Source organism: Microtus pennsylvanicus, chromosome 13 (assembly GCF_037038515.1).
Source record: "Microtus pennsylvanicus isolate mMicPen1 chromosome 13, mMicPen1.hap1, whole genome shotgun sequence".
Lineage (NCBI taxonomy): Eukaryota > Metazoa > Chordata > Mammalia > Rodentia > Cricetidae > Microtus > Microtus pennsylvanicus.
Window position 1 is genome coordinate 25,903,236 of NC_134591.1, and position 26,630 is coordinate 25,929,865.

The 26,630-nt window shown below is 40.7% G+C and overlaps 1 protein-coding gene across 1 annotated transcript in view; it reads left to right on the plus strand.

The window, feature by feature from the left end:
* Positions 1 to 26,630, plus strand: part of Focad (focadhesin) — a 289,636-nt gene that overhangs the window by 23,346 nt on the left and 239,660 nt on the right. Inside the window, exons 2-4 of the mRNA XM_075946771.1 lie at positions 6,002 to 6,090; positions 8,900 to 8,974; positions 12,488 to 12,642. Coding sequence (XP_075802886.1) covers positions 6,034 to 6,090; positions 8,900 to 8,974; positions 12,488 to 12,642 — 287 coding nt within the window. The 5' untranslated portion in view covers positions 6,002 to 6,033. The remainder of the gene's footprint in view (positions 1 to 6,001; positions 6,091 to 8,899; positions 8,975 to 12,487; positions 12,643 to 26,630) is intronic.

Consider the following 26,630-nt stretch of genomic DNA (forward strand, 5'->3'; position numbering starts at 1 on the left):
CCATAGTGAGCTTCTCTTTTGGCAATTTAACCTTTGCTTGGGAGTGGAGGGTGGTGGAGACAGTAGGGGTGGCAGCGTGTGTGTGTGTGTGTGTGTGTGTGTGTGTGTGTGTGTATCTCATATTCCCAAGGTTGACAGCACTGAATTCCATTCTTGTGCTTCAGCTTCAGCTTCCGGAGTAGCTGGGATTGATTACGTAGATGTGCCCGGACTCCAGCTGCTTCCCACTTTTGTCTTTCCCATTTTTTATTTCTCCAGTCAGGGGTGGGGTGGCTGGGAGCCTGTAGGGGTTAGGGAAGTATGGGAGGGAGGTAAGGTGATGGCATGTCCACTTCGCTAATTTCGGAAATGCTGTTTGCTGCAGCAAGGAGATCCCAGATGTAGTGGTTCAAAGAAGGCAGACATTTCTTTCTTGTGTAATAATTGGGATTCCAGGTATGCAAGGGTCTTAAGGTTTCTATTGCTGTAATAAAACACCACGACCACAAGTAGCTTGCTTCCAAAGGAGGTCAGAATAGGAACTCAAACAGGGCAGGAACCTGGAGGCAGGAGCTGATTGATGCAGAGGGCAGGGACGGGAGCTGCTCACTGGCTTGCTCCCTATGGCCGGCTCAGCCTGCTTTCTTCGACCTCAGGACCACCAGCCCAGGGGTATCACCACTCATAGTGGGCTGACCCACATCAGTCACTAAAAAAATGCTCTGCAGACTTGCCTACAGTTCATTTTTAGGAGATATTTTCTTAATTGAGAGTCCCTCTTCCCATGACTCTAGTTTTTGTGTTAAGTTGACAGGCTAGCCATCAGAACAGCATGTCTGTACTAAGCTGTCATTCAGGGGTCCAAACTTCTTCAACCCCACCCCCCCCTTCCAGCCTTCCTTTCCTTCCTTTCTCCCTTCCTTCCTTTTTTTTTTTATAGGGTTTAGCTCAGGCTGACCTCAACCTCACCAAATAGTGGAGGCTTTCCAACTGTCTCCTAAGAACTGGGCTCTAGTACTGTGCCACATGCCTACCCTTTCAATTTGTCCTTATAACAGTAACCTAGGTTATTGTTTTCATGCATATAATCTGACCTGGATTGTCACCAAAGCTCGCATGGAACCATGTGTGTGGAAAAAGAGGCTCCATTGGGACTTGGTACGTTACTCAGACTCTAACCTACCAGATTTGACTCTAGGGGAAAATGAAACTAATCAGATTACAGTTTTGTAAACCCAAAAGGTTAGGGGTTGAGATGACTGGTGCTTTTGTTTTTGTTTTCCCCCAAATTATAGTTCCTGTCTTCTCTAGGTACTATATTGAGCAAAGGGCTCTGTGACACTGCTTGGTCTTCTCCTTCAGCCTGAGTTTGAAATTCCTAGCAAAGTATTTACTAGGGCTGAAGAGATAGCTCACTTACCTAGCATTCGTGAAATGCTGAGTTTGCGTTCCAACCCCACATACAATCAGTTATGTGTATTACAGTATTACCTGTAATCTGAGGACTTGGTAGATCAGAAGATCAGGGTCATCCTTGGTTTCATAGTGAGCAGTCTTCACTATAAAAGACCATGTCTCCAAATATATGTATTTTACTCTTGTTAGCTCACATACTTTTAGATTTGTTTTAATGAGCATGGTGATTGAAAGTTACTGTTTTGTTGAGTTTACTCTTAAAGGCAAAAGCATGCCATTGGCTTTGGACGATCAGTTTCTGTCTTTAGGAATTATACTTAGGTTTTTAAGTGTGTTTTTCTCTTGACTTTGTTTCAGCACTGAGGTTGGAACGAAGGGCCAGATGCAAGCCGGAAGTGCTTCACCATAAAAAACACACACAAGCCCAACTAAAATCTATCGATAGATTCACTAGCTTTTCGTCCAAACAAAAGTAATAAAAGAAAATAATTTCCTAAATACAGCCATTGCCTCTTGGAATCTGTGGTTTCACTTTCTGTGCTTTCAGCTCTTGGTCAGCTGTGGTCTGAAATACTAAATAGAAAATCCAGAAATAAATATAAGTTTTAAACTGTATCTCATTCTGCATAGCACAGTGAAATCTCATCCAGCCTAGTCCTGGGGGGAGGGGGGCGCACGGTATCCTCCATTTGCCCTTTCTTCCCAGAGCATCCTTTTCAGTCATCAGAGGGAATAGTGCAGCATCACGGTGCTTGGAGATAGGATCTGGTGTTGTCTTAAATTTCAGGCATCCATCAGGATGTTGGAACATACTCTCTGAAGGTGAGGAGGAATATCGTGTATGTTTAACATCCTCAGGTAGAGGTGTCCCCAGCTGAACTTGTGGTAGGAAGAAACTAAAGTGCCCTAGCTAGCTGATAATTGTGGTAGCTGATAAAGTGCTATTTAGAAAACAAGTCCTAGATTTTGAATCTTTAAAATAAGGTCTGATTAATGTGATAAATTAATTTATCAATTTGGTGACCATTTTACTTATGGAAAATAGCTTTAAGAAGCTACTCTCTTTAGCCCAATTTCTACCTAGATTGATTCCTTCCTGCATAGAGATTTAGTAGTCAAGAATACTTAGTCAAATGTCTGTCTTTGTGATCCTCTGACCCCACAACCCCTCCACCCTCCAAGTTCCCTTCATAATCAGCCATTCCCTCTCCTAGGTTTTCATAGCACTTTTGAATATGATTAATTTCTTTTTCCAATTTATTTTTCAGATTGTGCCTTTTATTTGAAGTGTGGCATAAGTATTTTTGTGTAATATATGGTATTTTCCAGTCCTGGAGAAGCTGGGAGGGAAGGTCGAAAGCTTAGTGTTTCATCTCTGTGCCTCTCTTTTATTCTAGAGTACGGCTGATTGATTTATTTTCTTGGAAATATATGTATGGGACTGAATACCTTAGGAGATAATATGATAATTGCCTATATTAAACAAATCCTTTGATTCATGGAGAGTTAAAAGACCTCATTAAAAATTCTCTTTCTGAGTTAGATTTAGATGGCCAAGAAAAAGCATGGCAGACTGGATATGAATCTTTTAAATCAGATTCTCTTTGTAGTGTGTGATTTATGGGTTATATTGTGACTGGCTTCCTTTTAGTAGGAATGTCATGATAGGAAGCAATATATAATTATTTTTCTTTACTGTGTCAAATGTCCAAAGGAAGCGGAGATTAAAAACAAAGGACACATGCTATACAATACTGGAGCAAGCACTTGTATTCTTTTTTGAAATTCCGTAAGAGAACATGTTTTTATATCTTGCAAAGTCAAATGATTGTGATTAACCCTGAAGTATAAATCTTCAGTAGATGAAAGATTCTTGCAATCTTTAGCCTTAGCATAGCCGATCAGCGTTGATACTGAACCATAGGATGGTGGATTTCAGAATGCCTAGTGGCCATTTTGCTAGAAAAGACAAAGTCAGTATGGATTTAAAAATGTACTTCTCCTCTATACAGCATCACACTGAATTTTTTAAAACTGAGGCATTTGACATCTGTACTTTGATGATTTTGGGCTAAAACAACGTTCTGCTCTCAGTGGCCCACTTTCTAATGGCAAAGTCATTTTTTTTTGGGTGGCTCAACCTTGACTGATTAGCCTAACTCATCTGGCACAGGCATTTTAGTTTCTGCACCCTGACCTGAGTGCTTACCTCACGTTTTCTTCTTTTCTCCTTTGCTGATATTTGAGGAAGTCCATTGTCATATCATTGGCTGTCTGCTTCTCTGGACACTCTAGTCTGTCTTCTGTGAGTAATAGTGATCATCAGAAAACTGTACTTGGACCCATTAGCTGAGACCCTTGCTGAATTAAATGTTATTTTAATAGCTATGGTTTTGCCCAAGGTTTGTTTTTATATTACTCCTTTTTAAAGGAGTAATATAAAACTTTCTTTGTTTCTGAGAATATTGCATGTTACATCTTTTGCAGCTCATATATGAAACAAAAATATGAAAAATTGCTTTATGGATGTTCTTTGGTTTCATCTTATAAACCGTAAAAGAGGTAGATAATTCACTTGGCATAGAGCCAAATTTGGATATTAATTTTACCAGTGTGTCCAGAAAATTGTCAAGTTAATTGGAGCATATTATGTACACTAGTAGTTAACAAACTATGGCTGTCTTAATACCTGCATTTCAAAATAAGATGGTATTACAATGTAGCCATGATCACTTCTTTCTTTTTTAAGATTCATTTTATTTTTAATTATGTGTATGTATGTATATCTATATATGGGTATGTGCAGGCACTGCAGAGGCCAGAAGGTGTCAGATCCCCTGGAGCTGGAGCACAAGCAGTGGTGAGCCACCTAACATGGGCACTGTGAACTGAACACAGGTCTGTTGTAAGAGCAGGATGCATGCTCTTAATGGCTGAGCACCACCAGGCCTGACCTACATTTCTAAGAAAAAAATATTTTTTGCCTGTTAGATGCTAAGTTCCAAAGATACGTTTGTCTGTTTTATTTACTTTGTAGCCTAGGCATCTAGAATACTGCCTAGATATATGATAGCTAAGTAATGCTAATAAGCTAAATAACTTAAATATATGCTAAACAATCTTTAATATGTAAATATATGTCTTCAGAGACCCCCAGTTCCCCCCGCCCCATCTCCCTTTCCTTGGCTTCCCAAGGATCCACTGAAGGAATTCTGTTATGATATGCTGTGAAACTACAAGAAGTTTTATGAAGATTGTAATTGACACAATTGGGAAAGTGAAGGAATAGGGATTTGCTTAAGGCAATGAGTAGATTTAGTCATGCGACGAGTTTATAATTTTTGAGCAAATTGTGTTGGAGCCATGAAATGTCAGATTCAAGTAAAGTTGGACATAGGAATTAAATAAAAGAACCATAAATTACTCTCAGGGAGTTTAACCTTGGAAGGTGTGAAGAAGCTGCTCAGGAACCTGATGGCAAGGATGAGGAGTGTGCTTGAGTCTCACTTTTCTTATGAAGCCACAGAATTTGATGAAGAAGGCTGTGCCCCATGACTTTATTAACCCTAATCACCCAAACACCCACCCCCAAGCACCTTATTGTAGCTGATTTCTCACCCTCTGAAGAGCCCACAATTGCAGTTAAATTTCAAAACATGAATCCTTGGGGCATATCCAAAACAGAGCATCTAGTGTATTGACAGTTTTTACACAGCACTGCAATGACCATGGGATTAAAGCATCCGGTACTTCAAGGAATATAATTGCATGCTATCAGTGCTGCATGGGAGTTGGGTCAGTTGAGTCCCTTATGAAATCCTCTTGTTCTGTGTCCTCTTCTCTCTCCTCCTTCTCTATTTGAGAGCAGTAGAATTGAGAAGTTTGCTGTAAACATTAAACATTGGTGCTGTTTCCTTGCTTATTCTTTTAACACACAAGTAGTTTGTTTCCATGTGCAGGGTTTGAGGTCATAGGTGAACTTCCGGAAGCTCAGCAGCAGTTGGCTTCTTGCTGAGATGAAAGCTTGTATCAAAGGGAGGTGTAAGCTTAAACAATCCTGCAACAGTTTGACTCTCCCTTGAAAGTTTTTTGGAGGTTTATTTATATTTTATTTTACATGAATACATGTGTGCCTAAGTGTGTGTATTGTGTACCCTGTGCTTGGCACTGCCATGTGGGTGCTGGGAGTTGAGCCCCAGTTCTTTGTGTGGAAAGCAAGTACTCCTAACCACAGAGCCTTCTTTTTAGCCTTTTCTTGTAAGTTTTGATTCATAAAAGAATTAGCTTTTATTTTAAGTATGTGGCTGCACTTTGGGAATAAAATATAATTACTTTTTAAAGGTTCATTTATATGAATTAATCTATTTTGGGATTAGCTTGTGGGACAACACTAAGAGTTGTTGGGCATTTTTAGTTTATTTATCAATGATAGTTTTAAGTGCTAGGGTGTTATAACAGCAAAGTTTATGCTAAGAAGAACCTGCAGGGGTTCATGTTTTATTTCCAGTTTCGTCTTTTAAAATCACCTTCATACTATTAGAGGAATAATTGGTTAGAACTACAGAGCAATTAGAGGGTTAATAAATCTTTTTTTTTCTGATTACAGAAACTTCTTATGTACATGTGGGAGAAGCAAAAATGTCAGATGACATCAAGAAAAGGTTTGATTTTCCAAATTCTCTTATCCAGTCACAGGTAATTTTTATTTATTTTTACTACATGGTAACAAATAAACCCTTTTGGTGGACTGTAAATTAAACTTTGTGTTTTTGCATGAAGTATTTTCTTCTACTCATGACTTCTTTTAGTAAGCCACTTTTGTATAGGATAATAAATATATCTGAATTAGAAAAACTAACATTTAAAATTGTTCAGTTTCAACTTTTATTTATTTCATGTTTTCCCCTTAGAAATAACATAATCTTCAGTTTTCTGAATATGGTTACTTTTTGCTCGTGATTAATAATTGGGAACAGAGGCAGATGGTTTTATATATCTCCTCAGAATGTGAAGTATTAATATTTAAAAAGATATATTCTACCTCTCTACTGCTATTAAGAATACTAGATATCATAATAATGATTTTCAATATTTAAAGCATTCTGGATTAATGTAATATATACCTGCTGAGATAGGAAATTGGGATAATTTAATTTACAGAGCTTTTCAATAATTAAGACAAGTGGTTCAAGTGATGATGGTTTTTCTGGTTAGCTGCTGGCTGAGTAGAAGCAGTTTGGTTCATCCAGGTGCTGAAAAAGCTTACCACCTTCTCTTACGTGTAAAGCTAAACAGCCAGCAAAAGCCAGTCTGAAGACTTAAACGTTTGGACTGCATTTGGATGTTTCCAGCGGCTGCCTTTGGCGATGCCTGCTGTGGGAATTGACTTAGCTGGGAAGTGGGGAACCCTTCCATGAGGAGTAGAACACTCCTTATTTAAGATCCCCTTCTACCTGGCTGGGTTGGAGTCATATCCTGCTCTGTGCAACACAGGCCCTTCCCCGAAGAAGACGAGGAAGGCGCTGTCCACAGTTTCCATGTTTCTGTACCTGGACAATTTTCACTAGCATGAATAAAAAGGAAATGCTAACATGTATTACTGTTAAATGAAGCAAAAAGTGTGTATGTCCTATGTACTGTAGATTGTCTGTTTCAGTCCTGTTATGGAAATGAAGGCAAGTTAGCATAATGTGTCCCATGTGTAGGTGTTCCAGAGCCATGTGGCCTACTTAGGCTAGTATCCCTGATACTAAAAGCTGAATAGGAAAGCAGGGTAGAGAAACAGAATCTCATTGGGAGCGTGTATGTAGCATTGTTTCTATTCTTTTAGTCCTTTTTCTAAGTGTGGGCAATAGCTGTGTGTGTCTCTGTTGCATTTCATGTTGGTTTTAGGTTTCTATGAGTGTGCCCTGTTCTTATTAGCTATGTACCAATCGTTCTTTCTTAACCACTGTTTTGAGATAAACCATATTCCATTGATCGACACACAGCCTTTTTGCATGTTGGAAATTATATGTCATCTAGCAACTGCTAATAGCAGTTAAACCACAGTGGGTACTGCATGCATATTTGTGAACCTGTCTATTATTTTCTAAATGTGTCTAGAAGAGTTCTCTAATTAGTCTAAAATCAAAAATTCAAATTATAGGTAGCACTGTATATTAACTGACACCCTTTTTTATTCCTTAGTGATGGATAAAATAATATTGCATCTTTTCGGCTGACGGACAGACATTTAGTGACATATACAATATAGTTTGTAGAGTAAGAATTCAGACTTCTGATTGGTCTCCAGGTTTCTTATCTTTTGCTAGGAGGTAATAGACAGCAGACTGAACTCCAGCTTGTCATTATGTGAGTGATTCTTTCACAAAACTCAAGCCTGAGGTCTTAAATCATTTGAACGTCTGAATGTCTGAAGTGTATGTGCACTTGTGCATGAGCGGACTGGGTGCTATGCAGTTCTTTGAGCTTTTCTAGAGACTTTGTAAAACTGACAGCCATTTGCAGCACTATTGCCAGTGGTCCCAAATGCAGGATGTACAGCTGTAGTAGTGAAAATTTCCCTAGCTGTGCACAAGTGGTTGTGATTGTTGCCAGCCCATTTCTGTCAGCAGCGAGTACTGGGTAGACCTGACGCTGAGGCAGTGGAAGGTAACATTTATGCATTTATGCAATCAACTCTCCCAGACTTTAATTTTCATTTTGGGCTCTTTGATTAAAGCAGGATGTGGAAATTTTTAGAGACTTGTGTGACTGAAAACTTAATCAAGACTTAAAGCCTATGAGAAGAGGGATAAATAAATTAAAATAGGACCGTGAGATGGCTCAGTGGGAAAAGACACTTTGCACTAAGCCTGGGGATGATTTGGATTCATGGTGGAAGGAGAGAGCTGACTTCTGTAAGTTATCTTCTCTCTTCCACATGTGAGCTGTAGCATGCACACATAAATGAACACAAAACATTAGAAGACATGAAAATGATTGGGTCTAGAGGAGGAAGAACAGGGTGGAAGAGGAGGGAAGAGTTACTTTCAGGGCTGTATGGGCCATATCCACAAAAGCAAGGGTGCCCTCTTCTCCATTTTCACTAAGTACATCATGAAACGTGACAGACTGCATTAGGTACCAAGAAGATTTTAAAGACTAGGGGTTTTTGTTCATGGTTTGATGGATTATGTAATTTCAAATTACCATTAATATCAGGTGACAGGAATTTGAGCTGAGAGTTGGCAATTTTAGCATCTATGAAGTGTGGTTAGATTATCGCTGATACGGGATAAATTGCCTACTTTGGAGGTTGTTCTGAAGATTTGGGTTACACATGTGGAGTGCCTCATCCAGTGCTTTCTACACGGCTTACAACAAAAGGGACTCTTGTTTCTTACCAGTTGACAGCTTGGCTTGCACAAACATGCAGATGAGTACGATGTTGATTGCTTTTAAACGCACTCTTTGGAAAGTACTGAGTGAGTATGTTCATTAAGTTTGTTTGCTCTTTTAGGCTGTAGGTCATCTTATTGCTGCTGTCCTCAAAGAACATGGCGTTTCAGAAAAGATACACCAAGCCACAAACCAGGTCTGTGTTTAACTTTGTTTTATGTGTGTATGTCCTGCTGGTTAGCTTTTTGTCAAATTGACACAAGCCAGGATCATCTGAGAACAGGGAATCTCAACTGAGAAAATGCACCCATTAGAGTCTCCTGTAGGCAACTCTGTGGGGCATTTTCTTGATTAATAATTGATGTGGGAGAGTTGAGCTCTCTGTGGGAGATGCTGCTCCTGGGCAGGTGGTCCTGGGCTGTGTAAGAAAACAGACAGATCAAGTCAGGGAGAGTAAACCAGGGATCAGTGTTCCTTCATGGACTCTGCTTCAGTTCCTGCTTTGTGTTTGCACTCTGATATCTCCTCGTGAGGGACTGCAAGCTGTAAGCTGAAATAAACCCCTTCCTCGCCTGGTTGTTTTTGGCTGCTGTCACAGCAGTACAAAGCGTACTAAGACATCTCTTTGCTTTCATTTTATTTAGAAACTTCTGCCTGCGTAGCCACACATACCTTGTTTCTCTTGTAGTTCTGTTTCCTGCAGAGACGATCTTGAACTCTGAGGATTTTGCCTACAGATTTTGCCCAGCCTCCTTTCCCTTTCTGCCTAGTTCCTGTCCCTCTCCCTACATCTTCGATTTCCTGCTCCCTTTTTCTTCTTTCCTTGCCCCCTTTCCTCTTCGTTCTGTCATGTTTTTATTCTATAGCAGTCTTTTAAACTTGGTCATTTGTGACTAACTCCAGGATGAGACATGGAAAGGGTGAAGGAGGGAGTTTCCCACTATTAGTGAAAAACAACACCAGCAGGATGAGGGAGGGCACGCTAGAGAAGGTGACAGAATTATCCTTGCGAGAATGCCTTTAAGCAATAGAGACACAGGGGCTGTGTTTGGTTGTGGGAGATTTCTCATGCTTCTGCTCAGCCCTGAATGTGATTTCTAAGTTGGAAAGCCAACTTGCCAGTTGGAGCTGGAGGAAAGCTTCCCCGCACAGAGTAGGTAAGTACCCAGACTTGAATCAGTGCCTAAGTGCTGATGCAAACCGGTTGGGCTTTGACCAGTTGGCATTGTATATTTTTACTTGCTAGATAGGAACTTGCTAAACACAGGTGCCTATGTATAAACTAGAGATAAGAAGTATTTTTCCTCCAACAAAAATAAATTGATTTCCTTTTCCTTACTTTCTCTTTGTTACATGGGAGTATGTATGTGTGTATTTTTACATGTATACATGCCTTAGTGTGCCTCTGTGTGTCTGAGGACAGCTTATGAGAGCCTGCTTTCTTCTTCCACCTTGTAAGTCCTCGGGTTGAACTCAGGTTGGCAGATAGACAGCAAGTACTTTTGTTGGTTGAACCACATTGCTGGCCCCTCACATTCTTGATGACTAGCCACATTGTATCATCCGTCTTTACAATGCCTGTCCATAGCTGGAAGAAAGTGTAGTGGTATGTTTCACTAATTGGCATTTATCTAGTGTTTGTAATAGTCATGTAAATCAGGTTTCCTGAGAACCCTGATCCCAGTTCTGCGATTATGTACTCTGAGAAGATCTAGTGATTTTACTTAAATTGCCAGGATTTATTGAAAGTTAAATCCTTTTAACTAAATGCTTCTTCTTCTTCTAATAAATGAATGCCTACCTCCACAAGGACACAGTACCATCTTAGGCAGGTTTATTCATCCATTTATCTTATTTTTCCGGCTTGATAATGGGATAATGGCATTTAGGACCCTGGGCTATTGTGAAAATAAATTTCCTTCTGAATACAAGAGGAAATGGAATATAAATATTTCCTCTCCGCAGTAGCTGACTTTTAGCTCTATTGTTCTGTAATAGTGGGGTCTTAGACTGCAGAGGTTTTCATTAACTGCAGAGGAAGTGCAGCAGAGTGTTGTGCACTGCCGTCCGTGGGAGCTGCAGACTCTGACTATTCCTTGAATTGTTCCTTCCTTTGTGTAATTTGCTGTGTGGTGTGCTGATATGGTGTGATGTATATGTGTATGGTGTGTGATGTGGTATGTGTATGTATTTGTGGTGTGGTATGTGTGGTGTGATATGGTATTGTGTGTGTGTGTGTGTTGTGGTGTCTGTGTATGTATTGTGTGTGTGTGTGGTGTGGTGTGTGTGTGGGGGTGGTGTATGCATGTTGGACTGGTGTGCTGGTATGCCCACTTTGTGTGTGCATGTGCACACTATAGGAGGAAATTAGGTGTCCCATCCTGTCGTTCTCAGCCTTGCTCCCTTGAGGTAGGATCTCTTAGTAAGCCTGGAGCTTTGGTTTCAATTTGGCTAGAGGCAGGGCAATTCCACTGTGCTCCTGTTGCCTACTATGCTGAGTTTATAGTTGTCATGCTTGTGTTTTAAGTCTTCTTGCCCATTAAGCCATATCCACATCCCCCAATCACATCTCTCTAATAAACTGCATCAAAAGAAAATAAAATAGCTTCATTTTGAGTTTATCATCACTAATTTTTATTATTTTTAATTATGTGTAATTATGTGCAGAGGTTCTGGCCTGGAGCTAGTTACAGACACCTGCTGGTGGTTTTAGGGAGTTGAACTCTGATCCTCTGGAAGAGCAAGCAGTACGTGCTCTTAATCACTGAGCCATATCTCCAGCCCATTATTGTTGTTGTTGTTATTATTATTATTATTATTTTGGGCTGACCTTGAATTTGCTATGTAGCTAAGGATGTCCTTGAACTCTGACCTCTACCTTCTAAGCAATGAAATCACATGCTTGTGTTACTATGACTTATTTCTTTTAATTAAGAAAAGAAAAGAGGATGTAAACCTCAACAGACTTAACCCAAAATACATTTAGTATGGATTAGTATTTATTAATGATTCTTTTGTGGGAATGAGTCCTGAGAAAGTAAAAAAAAGCTCACAGTTCTATTTTCAAAATCAAAATTTCTGTTGACTTTTGTTCCTATCTGGGGTGTTTTCATTAGCGAAAATGTCGATTCTCAGTAGGAGGGGAAAAGTCATGGTATTTTTCTTGGGCAAAATAATTCTCTTAGGATTTGTTGCTAGCCATTGCTATGGGCAGATCTAGTCCTCTGACTCAGAGTTGAGAGGTTTCAGCACAAGTTTGGTGGAGCCGAGCTGCGTGTAGGTAATAGAGGTTGGTAGTAGAAAAAGAGCAGGGACCCTTTGAAAATGTCATCGCCATGAAGCTCCGGGCTTCGATGATGTTTGGACTTCAGCTTAGGTGAGCTGATAGACCACCTGATGTTGTTGGGGTCTAGTCACATTCTATAGCTCAGCAGGTGAGAGTCAAGTCTTCACTAAGTCCTGATGCTTCTGCCTGCAGTCAGCCTTCTTGTGCAGCCAGACACCAGGGGGGAAGAGAAACTGCATCAAAACAAATGTATTCCCTTTTGGGAAAACAGATTTTAGTTTCTTGTAGGAGCAAAGTGACCACAGCAGCATCCTTGGTACAGAAGCTAACCCACCGTGAATGATTACATGTTGATGAACATTTGTGCTTCCGTGCAAGTTTCTCCTTGTCCTAAGCGTCCTTTAATCACTGATTTGCTTTCAGACGGCCGCCTTGAACTTGCTGTGGGAGAAGTGCTGCAGTGACAACGTGGTGGTCCGGACAGCCTGCTGCGAGGGCCTGGTGGCACTTGTTGCCCAGGGTCATGCAGAGTTCAGCTACGTTCTCAATGGGATACTCAACCTGATTCCTTCCACCAGGTACCCTTGCTACCATGTCTGATATAAGGTTAAAGCTTTTAGAAATGCAATCCACTGGTTCCCTGCTTGGGATCAAGAATTTGTGCTGCAATAATGAATTGACTTATTCTAAGAAGGGAACTTGCACAGTGACACGGTTTTTACATTGCATTGGCTGTCTGTAGTCAACCCTTGGCGCTACTGATGTGTGTTAGAAAATTATACCGCAAGTTTCTCTTAAATCTTTGATGACATAGGAATGTGTCTTCTGCGTGTTCCTGGGGAACACATCCCTTAAACTTGTTCTGTATAGCCATATTCTCAGACAGAAGGCAATAGAATGGCAGAAGGCAGCAGGGGCTTGCTCCTTTCCAAGGTGGTCAGACAGGACGGTGTTTGAAGCAGGAGCACTGGGCGAGAGCTGGGGTGTGGCTCTGTGATACCGTGCTTATCTAGTATGGCTGAGGCTCTGGGTCCTATCTCTAGCTCTGTCAAGAAAAGAAAACAAAACAATTCAGAACAATAGTACCCAAAACCAATTCCCTGTAAACAAATTGCCGTTCTTTGCTTGGAGAAATGGCTTTCTGGAAAAGAATGTTAATATGTCACCAACCTCCTTGTGTGTCTTCAAGTCACCAGGATACAGGACCCCACCACACTTAGGCTTCTCCTTTGCTCTTCTGCTGAAGACTTTGGCATTCATGGTGACAAGGGAGCCTCCCCTTCTCTAGACCTTTGTAGTAACTCAGTCTCACCACGTCAATGATGGGGCAGCTCCAGTTTCCCGTGGGGAGCATTCTGCTCACTGATCGGTGTCCGTAGTTTGTCCAGGCTGACAGTGGGCAGAGGCGCTGGTTCATTTTTAAGTGGTAGTTTCTCAAACCGACTTTCCCAAAGTAACCTGGACATGATGCAGCCATGGCTCTGACTCATGTGGCTCTGGAGTTTCCCAGAATTCCCTGCTCATTCTCATGCTCTTCCCCTCCTCTCATTTTTACTCTCATGGCATAATGTGGGTGCTTACTTTCTTTTATGGCTTCAGAGTAGTTGTGACTCTTAGTGTGGAAGCCTCTCTGGGCCGTAGTCTGTTAGTCTTCATTGCCTCCATTCTTTTAACACTTCTTTATAAATCCTATTTCGTTCTCTCTGGTCACCTCTTTGTGTATTATTTGATTATTGGCTTTCTGTTATCTCTTTCTATCTATAATCCGAAACCCTGTAATGTAGTGTATTAGTCTTCTCAAGCCAGCTCTGGCTACCTGTTTATGCTGTGATTCTTCCCATGACCCCCTACTCGGATATGATGCAACTGTTCACCTGTGTATGAGGTGAGTGTTCCTTCTCCTCTTCCTCTACTGCCACCTTCATTGTCCATCAAGAATCAGCCTAGATTCTTGTGCCTTTTCAGCTGAGCGGCTTGTTCTCTCATACTATTCTTACTTGTGTTTGAGGTGTGTCACACACTCTGCACTGAATAGATGGCTGAGTGGTTCTGAAAAAGTAAGGGTTGTATCATCTTTATTTCTTCACTGAGAGAGAGAGAGAGAGAGAGAGAGAGAGAGAGAGAGAGAGAGAGAGAGAGAGAGAGAGAAATAATTTTAGAAGTCATTTTAGGATCTATTAAGTAATCTCTCTGAGGATTTTGAAGCTAAAGATTATATGTCTTTCTTACTCAGTAGTTGGCTTTAAGTAAGCCACATAGATTTTGTCTTACTCCTTTTCAATTATCTAGTACCAATAATGGAGTTCATTCTCTGTTCTATCCTGCATAGTTTTAAAATCTATAAGTAGTCTGGCAATGGTGGAGCATACCTTTAATCCTAACACTCTGGAGGCAGAGACAGGTGGATCTCTCTGAATTTTTGGCCAAACTAATCTACAATAAGTTCCAGGATAGGCTCCAAAAGCTACAGAAAAATCCTGTCTCAAAAAAAAAAAAAAGCCAAAACTGTAGGTATATAATCTACTTGCATTGTGAGTTATATTGCCTGGGCTAATGAGATGGCTCACGGGGTAAAAGTACTTGTCACTAACCATGAAGACTGATGGAGAAAGGTGAGAATCCACTCCTGCAGGTTGTCCTCTTGCATGCTCTGGTATATGTGCCTATATACATATGGACAAAAATTGGAGTTATATTTCTTACAATAGGGTAGCAACCGAGAGGACCAGAACAGTGTCTTTGTGTATTTAGATAGCCATTAGGCCAGGAGAGGTGGTGCATGAGCTATGAACCCTTGTGATTCTTACAGAGGACCTGGATTTGGTTTCCAAGCACCCATACGGTAGCCCATAATCAAATGTAGGCACGTGTGTAGTGCATATACATACATACAGGCAAAACACTCATGTAAATAAAATAAGATCTAAACAGAACACAAAATCAGCAAGACCTTTAATTCTAGAGGATTAGCCGATAAAATTATACTGGCGTGAGATATTAATCACTCATTAGTATAAATTCTCAATCACAATATAAACCATAAAGTATAAGCATAACTAATGATGGATATGCCTGCCATCTATTTATAATTTTCAATAATATTATTATTTCTTAAAAGTTCAAATGTGTTTTAGACTAGGTATAGCATTTATAGGGACTTAGGAGGGAAATTCTCTGGTCTCCTTGCTCTTTGTTTTCACACCGGTACTGGGTCTCAGTTTCTTTTAAAGGTTATTTGTGTGTGTATATATTATATATACATATTATATGCCACATTATAACATGTATATACTTTATATTTAACAACTATTAACTTAAAATATCTGTTCAAAGATACATGAATATATATAACTGAAAATTTATATGTACATATATCTCCTTTTCTACAACCAGAAGTTGTATGTATATAGTATAAAATATTCTTTTCTTCATGTTCTGTTTTTCAAGTTCTGGAGAGTAGCTGTAAGCAGAGGATGCTCGTTCGTTTCCTGGCTGTCCAGACCTAAATAATCACACAGAAACTATATTCCAACACTGTTTGGCCAGTGGTTCATGCATATTTTTAGCTAGCTCTTACATCTTAAATTAACCCATTTCTATTAATTTGTGTATCACCATGAGGCTGTGGCCTACTGGTAGGATTCCAGCATCTTCTTCCTTCATCAGCTATATGGTGTCTCTTTTGCTTCAACTACTTTCTCTGTATGTCTCTGTTCATATTTCCCGCCTGACTTTATTCTGACAAGCTATTGGCCAAAACATTTATTTATCAACCAATAAAAACAACACATATGCAGAAGGACACCCCACATCAAGTAGCCAACAGCAATGGCGGTAGCCTGTAATTTTTGGAGGAAGTATGGGACCCCACTAGCCAACTCCAAAAGAGATGCCCATTTCTGCCACTGAGCTTTTTATTTCTTAACCTGTGATGTCTAGTAGGGCACTGCCTTGTGTCTGTGTCCCTTCATCCGGTCTATTAGATGGTAACTTCATTTAAACTTTTCTAAAGATCATTAGTGTTAGTTGCCCCTCAATTAGTGAATAATATTATATATGGGTCATTACTGGTTTTTAGAATTCTTTGGAAATGTGACCAAAGATATAGAAGAAAGTCTTTAATTACAGTGAGCAAATATGGACATTCTGACAATAACAGTATCTTGGCAGTTTTTTCCTTATCTGAGAATGTTTCTGCAGTTTAAACTGTTAACCATGGGGAATTATAGCTGATGCAGATCCTGAAGCTAATCAGTTTGCTTTGTGAATGTCAGTGTTGAGTGTGTTTGTGTTTAGGTACATGTTCACGTGTGAGCATGGAAGCAGAGGACAACACCGGGCATTGTTTCTCAGGTGATGTCAGTCATTCTTGTTTTGAGTTTACATGAGCACATCTTTATTGTCTAAAATTCATAGTTTACTTTAGGACTGACTCTTGGCTTTGCAAGTTTTAAGGCTTTGGGTAAATTGTCTAATAGTATTGTATTAGTTTTCTCTTTACTCTGACCAGATACCTGGCATGCAATAACTTACGGGAGAAGAGGTTTTGTTGGCCACAGCTTGAGGATGTAGAGTCCATCATGGTGGAAATGTGGGCTGGAATCCTCCGCATTTTTTTTTTTTTTTTTGAGACAGTACTTTTCAGACCAAGGTCTCTACCTCTTTCTGGATTGCAAGCATGTGCCACTATGCCCAGGTATATTTTTTTCACCCATTTTTCTTTTGTTTTTACTTTTAAACATGGGTTCTGGGGAACAAACTCAGGTCTTTTTGTTAAAGACACGCACTTCACCAGCTGAGCCCTGCTTCAGTTTGTATCATTGTGTTCTGAGCTGGGCCTTGTGTATTACGTTTGCTGGTCTGGATCTTCTGGACCAGGAGATTCCCCCCCCCCCCCCCCACCACCTCAGCCTTTTCAGTGCTGAGACTACATGCCACCAAGCCTGCTTTCAAATTTAATTTTAGACTCTGTTTGATCCTAGACGGTGTTACATAAGAGCTAAATTTTCTTTATTGTCGTCAGTAGAGGTAATAACTATTTGCATGTCAGAAAACAGAATTTTCTTCATTTGCTTTATTTCAAGTAGCAGAGCTTTGAGGTTTGCAGCAATTACAAAAACCAAACTTGGTGCTGCTTATGTTTTTTATAAAAAGCAAAATGAGAATGAAATTTAAGAAACTGGGTAATTAAAACCAGGGGCTCCAGCCATCCTCCTCACCCATTGCTGCTTCGGGGAACTTTAGAGACAGAAAACCGTGTCTGTCTTTGGGATCTGGAAGCAGGAATGACTTTGGCCCAAACAGTGGGTTTTCAGCTTGCACTGCTTAAGTCTCTTCTTGCCTCATTTTCTCCTCTCCACAGAGGTTTATGGGACACTAGAGATACTTGGGAGCGGAGCGCCTCAGCAGGACTGATTGTCTTTGATTGAGGAAATTACTTCTAAAACTTATCTTTTCCTTTCTCCTAACATCACTTAGGGCCTGAGATGAGGGTGGGGCGGGCAGAGAAAATGCCTGCGATGGCAGCTTTTGTGGTAGACTTGTAGAGAAGGTACCTCGTGGAGGTCCCACAGCAGCACAGCAGAGGCAGAGAAGTTAAAACAACGGCAAAGTGGGGGAGCATATCTCCGGCTGATCGCCAGCTCTGTGGCCCTTGCAGGTTCAATCTGAAAAATGGCTTTGGAAAATGTGAGGAAGCCCCTGTCACCCGAAACCCAGCCCACCATGTGCGAGATGCTGGCTCAGAGGCTTTCCATTGTATAGTCTGATTTTGAGAGACTTGCCATCTGCAGTGTCCTGGTTGTCTGAACTCAAGGGAGTGGCTGGGAAAGTGTCTGGCTCTGCTTGAGAGACTGTGCTCTTCAAAGGAATAGTTTGATGTCCCAGAGTGTTCTTGCTTCAAAGCCGGGGCAACAGGAAACAATTGTAAACTAGTTTTTATAGCTTCTGTAAACAAAGAAATGGATTTAAGGCCTCTGAAATGTTCTTTTAATCAGTAAGGAAATTTGAAAAAAAAAATTGCTTCCCTAGGGAGGTTGAAGGAACAAGGGACCATAAAGGACACACAGTAAGGAAATGATTATCACCCGTGAGTGCGAGTTTTGAGATGAATGCAAACTGGAATTAAAGTGAATGATACATAGGAGCGTATACTTTTCCTGTCCTTTGAAGAATTGCTTGTTTTGAGTTTAGTTTGTGTCTTTATATGAATTTAAGGATTCCCAGAGTAAGGAGTTCCCACTTTTCATTCCTTAGATGGTGGGTTTTTTTTTTCATTCTTTTAGCTTCCGGAAAGCTCATGCAGCCTTTGTTACTGTTGCTTGGTAACGGGATTATGAATAAAATCTTACTCTCGTTTGGAACCAGGTATTCAGTTTTCGATACTGAGGTGTCAAGACAGCCTGTAATTTCAGCTCTGCTGCTTCCCATAGCCCTGCTTTTTAAAACGTGCCTAGTGGGAAGGAAGGTTATACTCCAGATAAACCAGGCTAGCATTTGATTTGTGTGCCTTTTGTGCTTTCAAACAGGAAGGGACCTACTGTTAATGCATTTTGCAAGGGTGTATTGAAGATGGGAAATTAAAGTATATTTTCTGAAATTCTGAAAGTCTGCTTTCCAAGGAAATATTGAATAAAAGATTAAAAATTTCATTGTGTGTCTAATGTTTAAAAATGATTCTGAGGATTATTTGGAGTTAAGATTGAAGATAACTGAGAAAATTCTCATCATCTCTTTTATTGATGATTCTCTTCCTCGGGAAACTTAATTGCTTTGTTATCATGCAGAGAACAGCTAACTTGAGGAGATGCTCTTCTTGGCTCTCTGAGCTGAAGATTTTTGCACTATTCAGCTTCCTTTTCCTTATTTCATTTGGCAGGGCAGAGGCCAAGGAGGGACATTTGTATGAGGGCTCCTCCAAGTGTTTGCAGGATGCAGCCTTTAATCTGCAGCCTTAGGACTTGAGAATGACTTTAGGTGTGTCCTCCTAGCCAGGTTCTCCCTCCTCTCACCCGTCAGAGACCCAGGTAGCTGCCCACGCCTGCTGCCCCACCAATCTTGTGTTTTCAGTCTTCCCTATAGGCCCCTTAGCTTGTCTGTGGATGTTCCCTCTCCTTTCTTCTCATCTTCTCCTCTCTGTAAAGTCCCAAGAGCTCTTTAAAGCTCATAAACGGAAAAGTGATTCCTCACTTTCCTCATCCAGGACATTCTGCCTCACTTCTCTTTAAAGTTCCTTGCTGGGGCTGAAGCTTTGCTTGTCGTTTTAAGAGACATATTCATGCTAAATGTTTCTGGGCGATTTAAGAAGAGGGCCTACTGAATGTGTTACTTTTGGAGCAGAAAGCTGCACCAGAAAAAAATTGGCTGTTTTCTGGTTACTTAGAAGATAAATGAGAATACAGAACTTCTTTAAGGGAGCTGGCAATAGTCTTCATATATATATATATACTTTTTAAAGAAGCATTTGTTCCATGAGTCATTTAAATATGTTTTCCTCAGGACTGTTTTTATTTTTCCCTCCCTTTCTGTGACTCTATCTCTTTTTCTTCTTATTTTTTCATGGATTTAAACAATGACTTGGTCTTAGGTCGAATGTTTCTCTTCTATTTGTTGCTGAGTTTCTGAGAATGCTGGAGGCTGAGCATTTGCAGTGCTCAGAAATCTTTTCTAGTTAAAAAGGGAGTTGGCCAGCTTGGCCAGCTTTGTACCGCTTGTAGCCACTTGGGTTTTGTTTTTTTTTTGTTGTTGTTTTTTGTTTGTTTGTTAATCTCTTTTAGTCTATCTCTGGTCAAATAAAGGTACTTGTTTGTACTTCCTATTTGATATGTTTTGAAAGCCAGAGCCAAACATCATGTGTGTTTTTTAGAAGGAGGCTGAACATGTGTGAGCAGTGTTTAGTGTTGTAATCAAATAAACCCAAGCAGAAGAAACCCGACACCTGGGGTTCATAAGCAGTTGTCATCATTTGTATATGCCTGGTGTAAAGCAATTTGCATGAATGGTTTGAATTACCATAGTTTGTATAGCTTGGCAGGCTTTTTTCTTGTTTGTTATGCATGGTTTCTGGAATCCTCAACATCATTATTGAGCCCCACTCTCTGTAAGATCTGAGTCTTGGGTCTCATGCCTAGTGAATACCGAGGTTCTTTTTGTAATGTCTCTGGTTACTGACATGTGACTCAGAGCTGAAAGCTCCTTTATTCTCAGAGTTCTTGAGTAACTTTGTGTAACCTGACTTTAAAAATCAGGAAAAAAATATATTATTGAAGGATGTTGGCACCAGGTTCCTGAGCATGTTCGAGCCCTTTGCTCCTTGAATCACAGAATCCACTTGAATCAGCTTGGGCATAAGACTACTTACTCTTTGTCTACTGCTGCCTCCTTCTGCCTTTCCTCCCCTCTCCTCTCTTCTCCTTCCCCCTCCCCTCTCCTTTCTTTTCCCCTCCCCTCTCCTTCCTCCTCCCCTTTCCTCCCCTTCCCTTTCTCCTCCCTCCCCTCTGCTTCTCTCCCCTCTCCTTTCCCCTTTTCTTCTCTTTTTCTCTCATCCCTTCCTTTCCCTTCCCTCCCCTCCCTTCCCTACTTCCCCTCCTCCCTCCCTCCCCCCCCCCTCTCTCCCCCTTTCTCTCTTTTTTTCTCTCTCTCTCTTCCTTCCTTCCTTCCTTCCTTTCTTTCTTTCTTTCTTTCTTTCTTTCTTTCTTTCTTTCTTTCTTTCTTTCTCTTCCTCTCTCTTTTCCTCTTCCCCTGCCTTAAACCTTTGGCCTCAAATTCACTATATAGTTGAAGATGACCCCAGTTTTGTGTTTCTCCCTCAAGAGTGCTGAGATTAAAGATGGGCACAGCTGTGCTGTCCTGTTTATATGATGCTGGGGATTGAAGGCAGGCTGGAACCCTTGTGCATGCTAGGTGAGCACTCTATTAAATGAACTACAGCCCCAGTCTGGTCCTTCTTCCTTTATTTTTGTAAGGGAGGCTGCTGCCATAACTCAAGAATAGAGAAGCCCATGGGTATCAGAGACAACTTAGATTATAGCTCTTGTATTTCATTCTTGATTCCTGCTACAGACTGACATTTCAGCTACTTAGCTCACAGGCTATTGCCCACTTCTGGCTTGCCATCTCTTACACGTGTAAGGAATAGCCTGCTTAAGTGAGAATTTCAGATTTCTGAGGGCAGGGCCTGAAGTTAGATAACTTGGCTCTGCCAGGACCTGTGTGTATTTGTTTCCTGGGGCTGCCATAATGCCTATAAACTTGATGATTTAAGTCAACAGAAATATGTTTTTCAATTCTGGGTAACAAAGTCAGCGAAGGCTCGGGGGTGGTGGAATCTGTTCTGTCTGTCTTCTAGCAACAGATGAGTTCCGTCTCTCGGCTTGTGGTTACGTAACTCCAGTTCTGCCCTGTACTCTCATCTGCACCTTTGCTATGTGTCTTCGTCTTAGATATTCCTGTTCTTTCTTTTACAAGGATGCTGCTTATTGGGTTTAAGACCCACCCAAGGCGGGCTCTTCTTGTGATCTCTAATTAAATTAGTAAAGATGCAAGTCTTATCAGGCTGTTACATAGACAGGCATGCAGGGGATTAGGTCTCAGACATGTTTTTAGAGGGTCCAGTTTAAGTCTGTACCAGTAATGTTTTCATTGTACCAGAGTGCAGTATGGTGAGGTCTTAATGTCCCACACAGAAAAGAGACCTTGATGTGTTCCAAGAAGCTTTCTTCACAGGGGTTGATGACCTGGGTGGCTAGACCTAAGGTCAGTTCTCGAGGTTGATCTATGAAATCCACATGCATGAACCCAGACACACCTCCCTGCACACGCAGCAGTATACACATGAACATAATCGTGTACAAACACTCACACTGTATACACATGGAAAAACAAGATAGAATAAATTCCTTCAGACCAGAATAACAACAAAGAAAACAAAATCAAAGTAAAGAAAAGCAGCTTTAATTGATTACTGCTTGTGTATCTAGCTATTTCTTCATAACTTTACACCTAAGGTTCCTCATTTAATTTTCAGAAAAGTCCTGGGCAAGGGGTGCTTTTTCATGGGCAGTACAGTGTCCTGTTACTCGAAGACACATGATACTCGATTGATGCTGCATCTTTTGATTACCTAATAACTCTAATTTTATCAGTTTTTCTTTACTTATTTCTTAAAATAATGCTATAAGGAGAACTTTTCCAATATTTACTTTGGTTACTTAAAATTACAGTTTATAAATGCCAAGTGGGACAACCGTGGACACATGCTTTTATACTGAAGGCTGGGGCTGTAAAGATGGCTCAGGAAACATTGACAAGCAGGACCTGAGTTCAGTTCTCTTCACACCTCAGGAGCCTGCAGTATCTGTCACTCCAGTCTTGGTGGGCACCGCACTCCACATGCACACAGTCACATGCACACATTCACACCCACAGAGATTTAAAATGATAAAGGTAAGTCTTTAAAGAAATTCCAAAGAAGCATTTTTTTAAAAGCGTCCTTTGATGTGCCCAGTTAGACTTTCTTTTATAAAAATTGTAATGGATCATTATGGATATAATTCTGGCTTTAAGTACACTTTAAAACTCCCATTCTATTGTCCCTCTATTTCTAAGGTGGTCTAGATTCACTCTTTGAGAGCAGACTGCTAAATAAAGTCTAAAAGCTCGCATTGTTCAGTGATTTTCCTAGATAACAAATGTGTTCAGCTGGGAGGCATGGAAAGAAAATAGCATCTTGTGAAAGGTGCTTCTTGTAGCTGCTCTTATGTTACTTTGCAGGAGCCATCGAGTATCGCAGATCTCCCTTTGGAGGTATTTACAATGTGGGCGATTTGGGTACATAGTTGATAGCCTTTAACACAGATGTTGAGTTTTAATATGTTATCTGAATATTTATTCTTATTCTCTCTGGAATCTGAATAGTTTGAGTGTTGCAAGTATATGGATTGAGGTTCAATAAATGAAAAACAATGAAAACAACAATAACAAACACTGCCTTCCTTCTACAGAGTTGTCTCATTGCTTGATAATATATGTATTATGTTGATTATATTCCTCATGTGTTTATAATTCTTTCATTGTCCACCTGTGCAGTCCTTGAAAGGATGGCTTTCTATGAATACAGCCAGTAATACTGTTGTTGTTAATTGAAATCAACCCACTAAATAATGAATTTGAATACCACATGCATGTGTGGTCACACCCACCTGTACAAAATGGTGACAACAACCTTGAGAGGGACGTGTAAGCTTTTTTCAAGCACAGCAAAAGGAATTTTAAAAGCAGTGTGACCATTCTACTTAGGATTTGCTTTTGTAAGTGGCAATCATATTAATACATTTCTAATTGGTAGGGTAGTAGGGGTGGGCCAAGGCTATAACTTTTTCATTCTTGGGCACATCTGGACAAGTCCCAGGCTTTGTCCTTATTTGATTATCACCTGTTGGGGGCAGGGGGTAGTGGTTAAGGGGTGGTGGTTGGCTCAGGCCTAGTACTTGCAAGAACTGAGGCCTAGTTCTTATCTGAGTTATTAGGGGTCTGCCATGATATTTGTCTGACCCTCTCAAATGCTCTTCAGGGTAGAGGTGGTAGCTACTTCTATAAGAGATGAAAGAAATAGATTTAAGTAGTTTTGAGGTGAGGTGTGTGAATTGGATTAAATATAAAGATGCCTGGAAAAAATATATGTCAAGAATAGCACCCTGATTTCACGTTTGTATTTTCTCTAGACCAGTGGTTCCCAATCTGTGGGTTGCGACCTTTTGGGGGTGTCACCTAAGACCGTTAGAAAACATGATATTTATATTATAATTCATAACAGTAGAAAAATTAAAATTATGAAGCAGCAACAAAAATAATATTATGGTTGGGGTCACCACAACATGAGCAATTGTATTAAAAGGTTGCAGAGTTAGGAACGTTGGAACCATTGGGCTGGACAGTAGGGAATATTAGAGGACCAGGTGTTAGAGCACTAGTTCAGATCAGCACATGTTGATTATGAGGTCATTCAGATGCTGATGTGGGAGTGTCATATATCAATCTGTTGATTTCATTGGTTAAGCAATAAAGAAACTGCTTGGGCCTCATAGGTTAAAACATAGGTGGGAGGAGTAAACAGAACAGAATGCTGGGAGGAAGAGGAAGTGAGCCCAGACTCGACAGCTGCTCTCTGGAGCAGAGATGCCATGCTCCCCTCTCCTGGGCCGACGCGGGGATAGCTCTGCTCTCTGAGTCACACGCCATGAAGCTCTGACCCAGGATGGATGTAGGCTAGAATCTTCCCGGTAAGCACACCTCGTGGGCTACACAGATTATAAGAAATGGGCTAGTCCAGGTGTGAGAGTTAGCCTAGAAGAGGCTAGATAGAAATGGGCCAAGCAGTGTTTAAATGAATACAGTTTGTGTGTTGTTATTTCGGGCATAAGCTAGGAGGCGGCTGGGGTGCTGGGGACGCAGCCCCGCCGCTCCTGTTACAACAAGATGCTGAGGAGAGACGGTAGGCAACTGGTGGTTATCCCACCCCCCCTTTTTAATGATGCATCGTGAACACATTCTACTATGAATATACTAGGCATAATATCTAATCAGCTCTTTTTTGCCCTGATTAAAGTTTTTTGCTTTGCATTGTTAATTAGCTCTTCTTTGTACCTGAGACTCACACAGCTTGCTTGTCTAAAAGCTAATTCCAATTCCTGAAATACTCCTCAGAAGGCTACTTTCTCAAGTTTAACATTTAAAATTTTTATTCATTTGTTTTTTTGCTAAGGAGTATTTTATTAGAGGTTGAGAGGAAAAACAGCTGGGCAGGTGAACTAAAACCCCTGGTAGGCTCTAGGAGGAGGGAGATGGAGAGAAAGCCCAGACACCCAGACCCAAATAGTCACACAAAAGCTATATTAATTACAACACTGTTTGGCCCACAGCTCAGGCGTATTCCTATTCTTACATCTTAAATTAGCCCATTTCTATTATTTTATATTTTGCCACAGAGGTCATGGTTTGTTACCTCACATTTTGCTTCTTGGGTTGCTACATGACATCTGTCTGACTCTGCCTTCTTTCTCTCTGCATTCAGTTTAGTTTTTTATATTCTGCCATGCCATAGGCCAAAGCAGCTGCTTTATTAACCAATGGTAATAAAACATTCACAGCATACTGAGGGGAATCTTGTATCATGGAGTTTCAGAGAAAGCATGCTTAGGCTTTGGCCAGTATCAAACCACGAGAGGCAGAAGGGAAAGTTAAGCTTTTCTCAGAAAATCAGGTGGGCTCCATGGACAAGGCTCTGTAAGTGGCTGCCAGCAATGCTTTTATGTTTGTGGCTTAAGACCAGTCCTTAATAAAAGATACAGTTACCTTTAAGTTTTTGTTCATAGTGTTTATTTAGGAGATAGCCAGATGTAATCTATTTGTGTTCAGAGTCCTTCCTCAACTGAGATTATAACCCCCTCCCTAACTATTTTGAAATGAATTTAAAACTTCACACACGCACATAAGCACTTGATACTGAACTTCATCCTATACCTCTGTCCTCCTATCCTACTTTTTTTTAAACAACTAAATCAAGTTGTGCATATGTTTTTTTTTCTAATTCCAAGAAAAGGGTGGGCACTTTTAAGCTGTGAAAGTAGCAAGTGGTAAAAGGTTTTTTTCTTTCTGTTATTTAAAGGGAACCTTGGGTATTAGTGCTTATTATTAGAGCTTAAAGGAGAAATCCAGGGCAGGCAAGCTGTAGATCTTGGCAGCCTCCCTGAGAAGAATGGAGGAGAGAGAAAGTGATGTTGTTAGTTAGGTTGGCAAGGAGATCAGCCACAGGGACTCAGAAAGGCAAGTGGCCTCAATGGAAACCCCTGATGTTTTGTAGAGACTAGGGGGGATTGACTGAAGTTTTCTGTCCCACCAGGTCCCACAGACATTTAGCCCTAAAGAAATCACACAGAGGTCTACATTAGTTATAAACTGATTGGCCCATTAGCTCAGGCTTCTTATTAACTAATTCTTAATTTGCCACATGGCTTGGTATCTTATTCAGCCAGGCAGTCACATCTTGTTTCCTTTGAGGCTGGGTCGCTACTGCAGACTGCACTTCCCAGAATTCTCGTTGCTCCACCTCTACTTCCTGCCTGGTCACCCTGCCTATACTTCCTGCCTGGCTACTGGCCAATCAGCATTTATTTAAAATATAAGTGACAGGGTACAGATCATTGTCCCACAGCAAGGGGTCAGGAATTTACAGAGGAAAAGTGCATCATCTCATTAAAGGGATAGTTATTCTGCCTATCTCTTTAGCATGGCTTATGGTGAACACCCCTCTCTCAAGGGTAGTCCCTTGGCCAGGTGATTAATCTGCCCAGCTGGATTAAACTCTTAAGGAAGGAGACAATGCGATGTCTCTCTCCAGAAGTGGATTCCAGTCTTGGCTGGGAGGTAAAAACTTTCCTTATTGGCCCTTCAATGCTACTGTAACACTCAGGCCTCTGAAAAGATAGCCCCGAGATCACTTAGGATCGGGATTGGGAATTTACCAACACTTCTGGCATTTCTCCTTCCAGCCTGCACAGGGCCAAGGCTT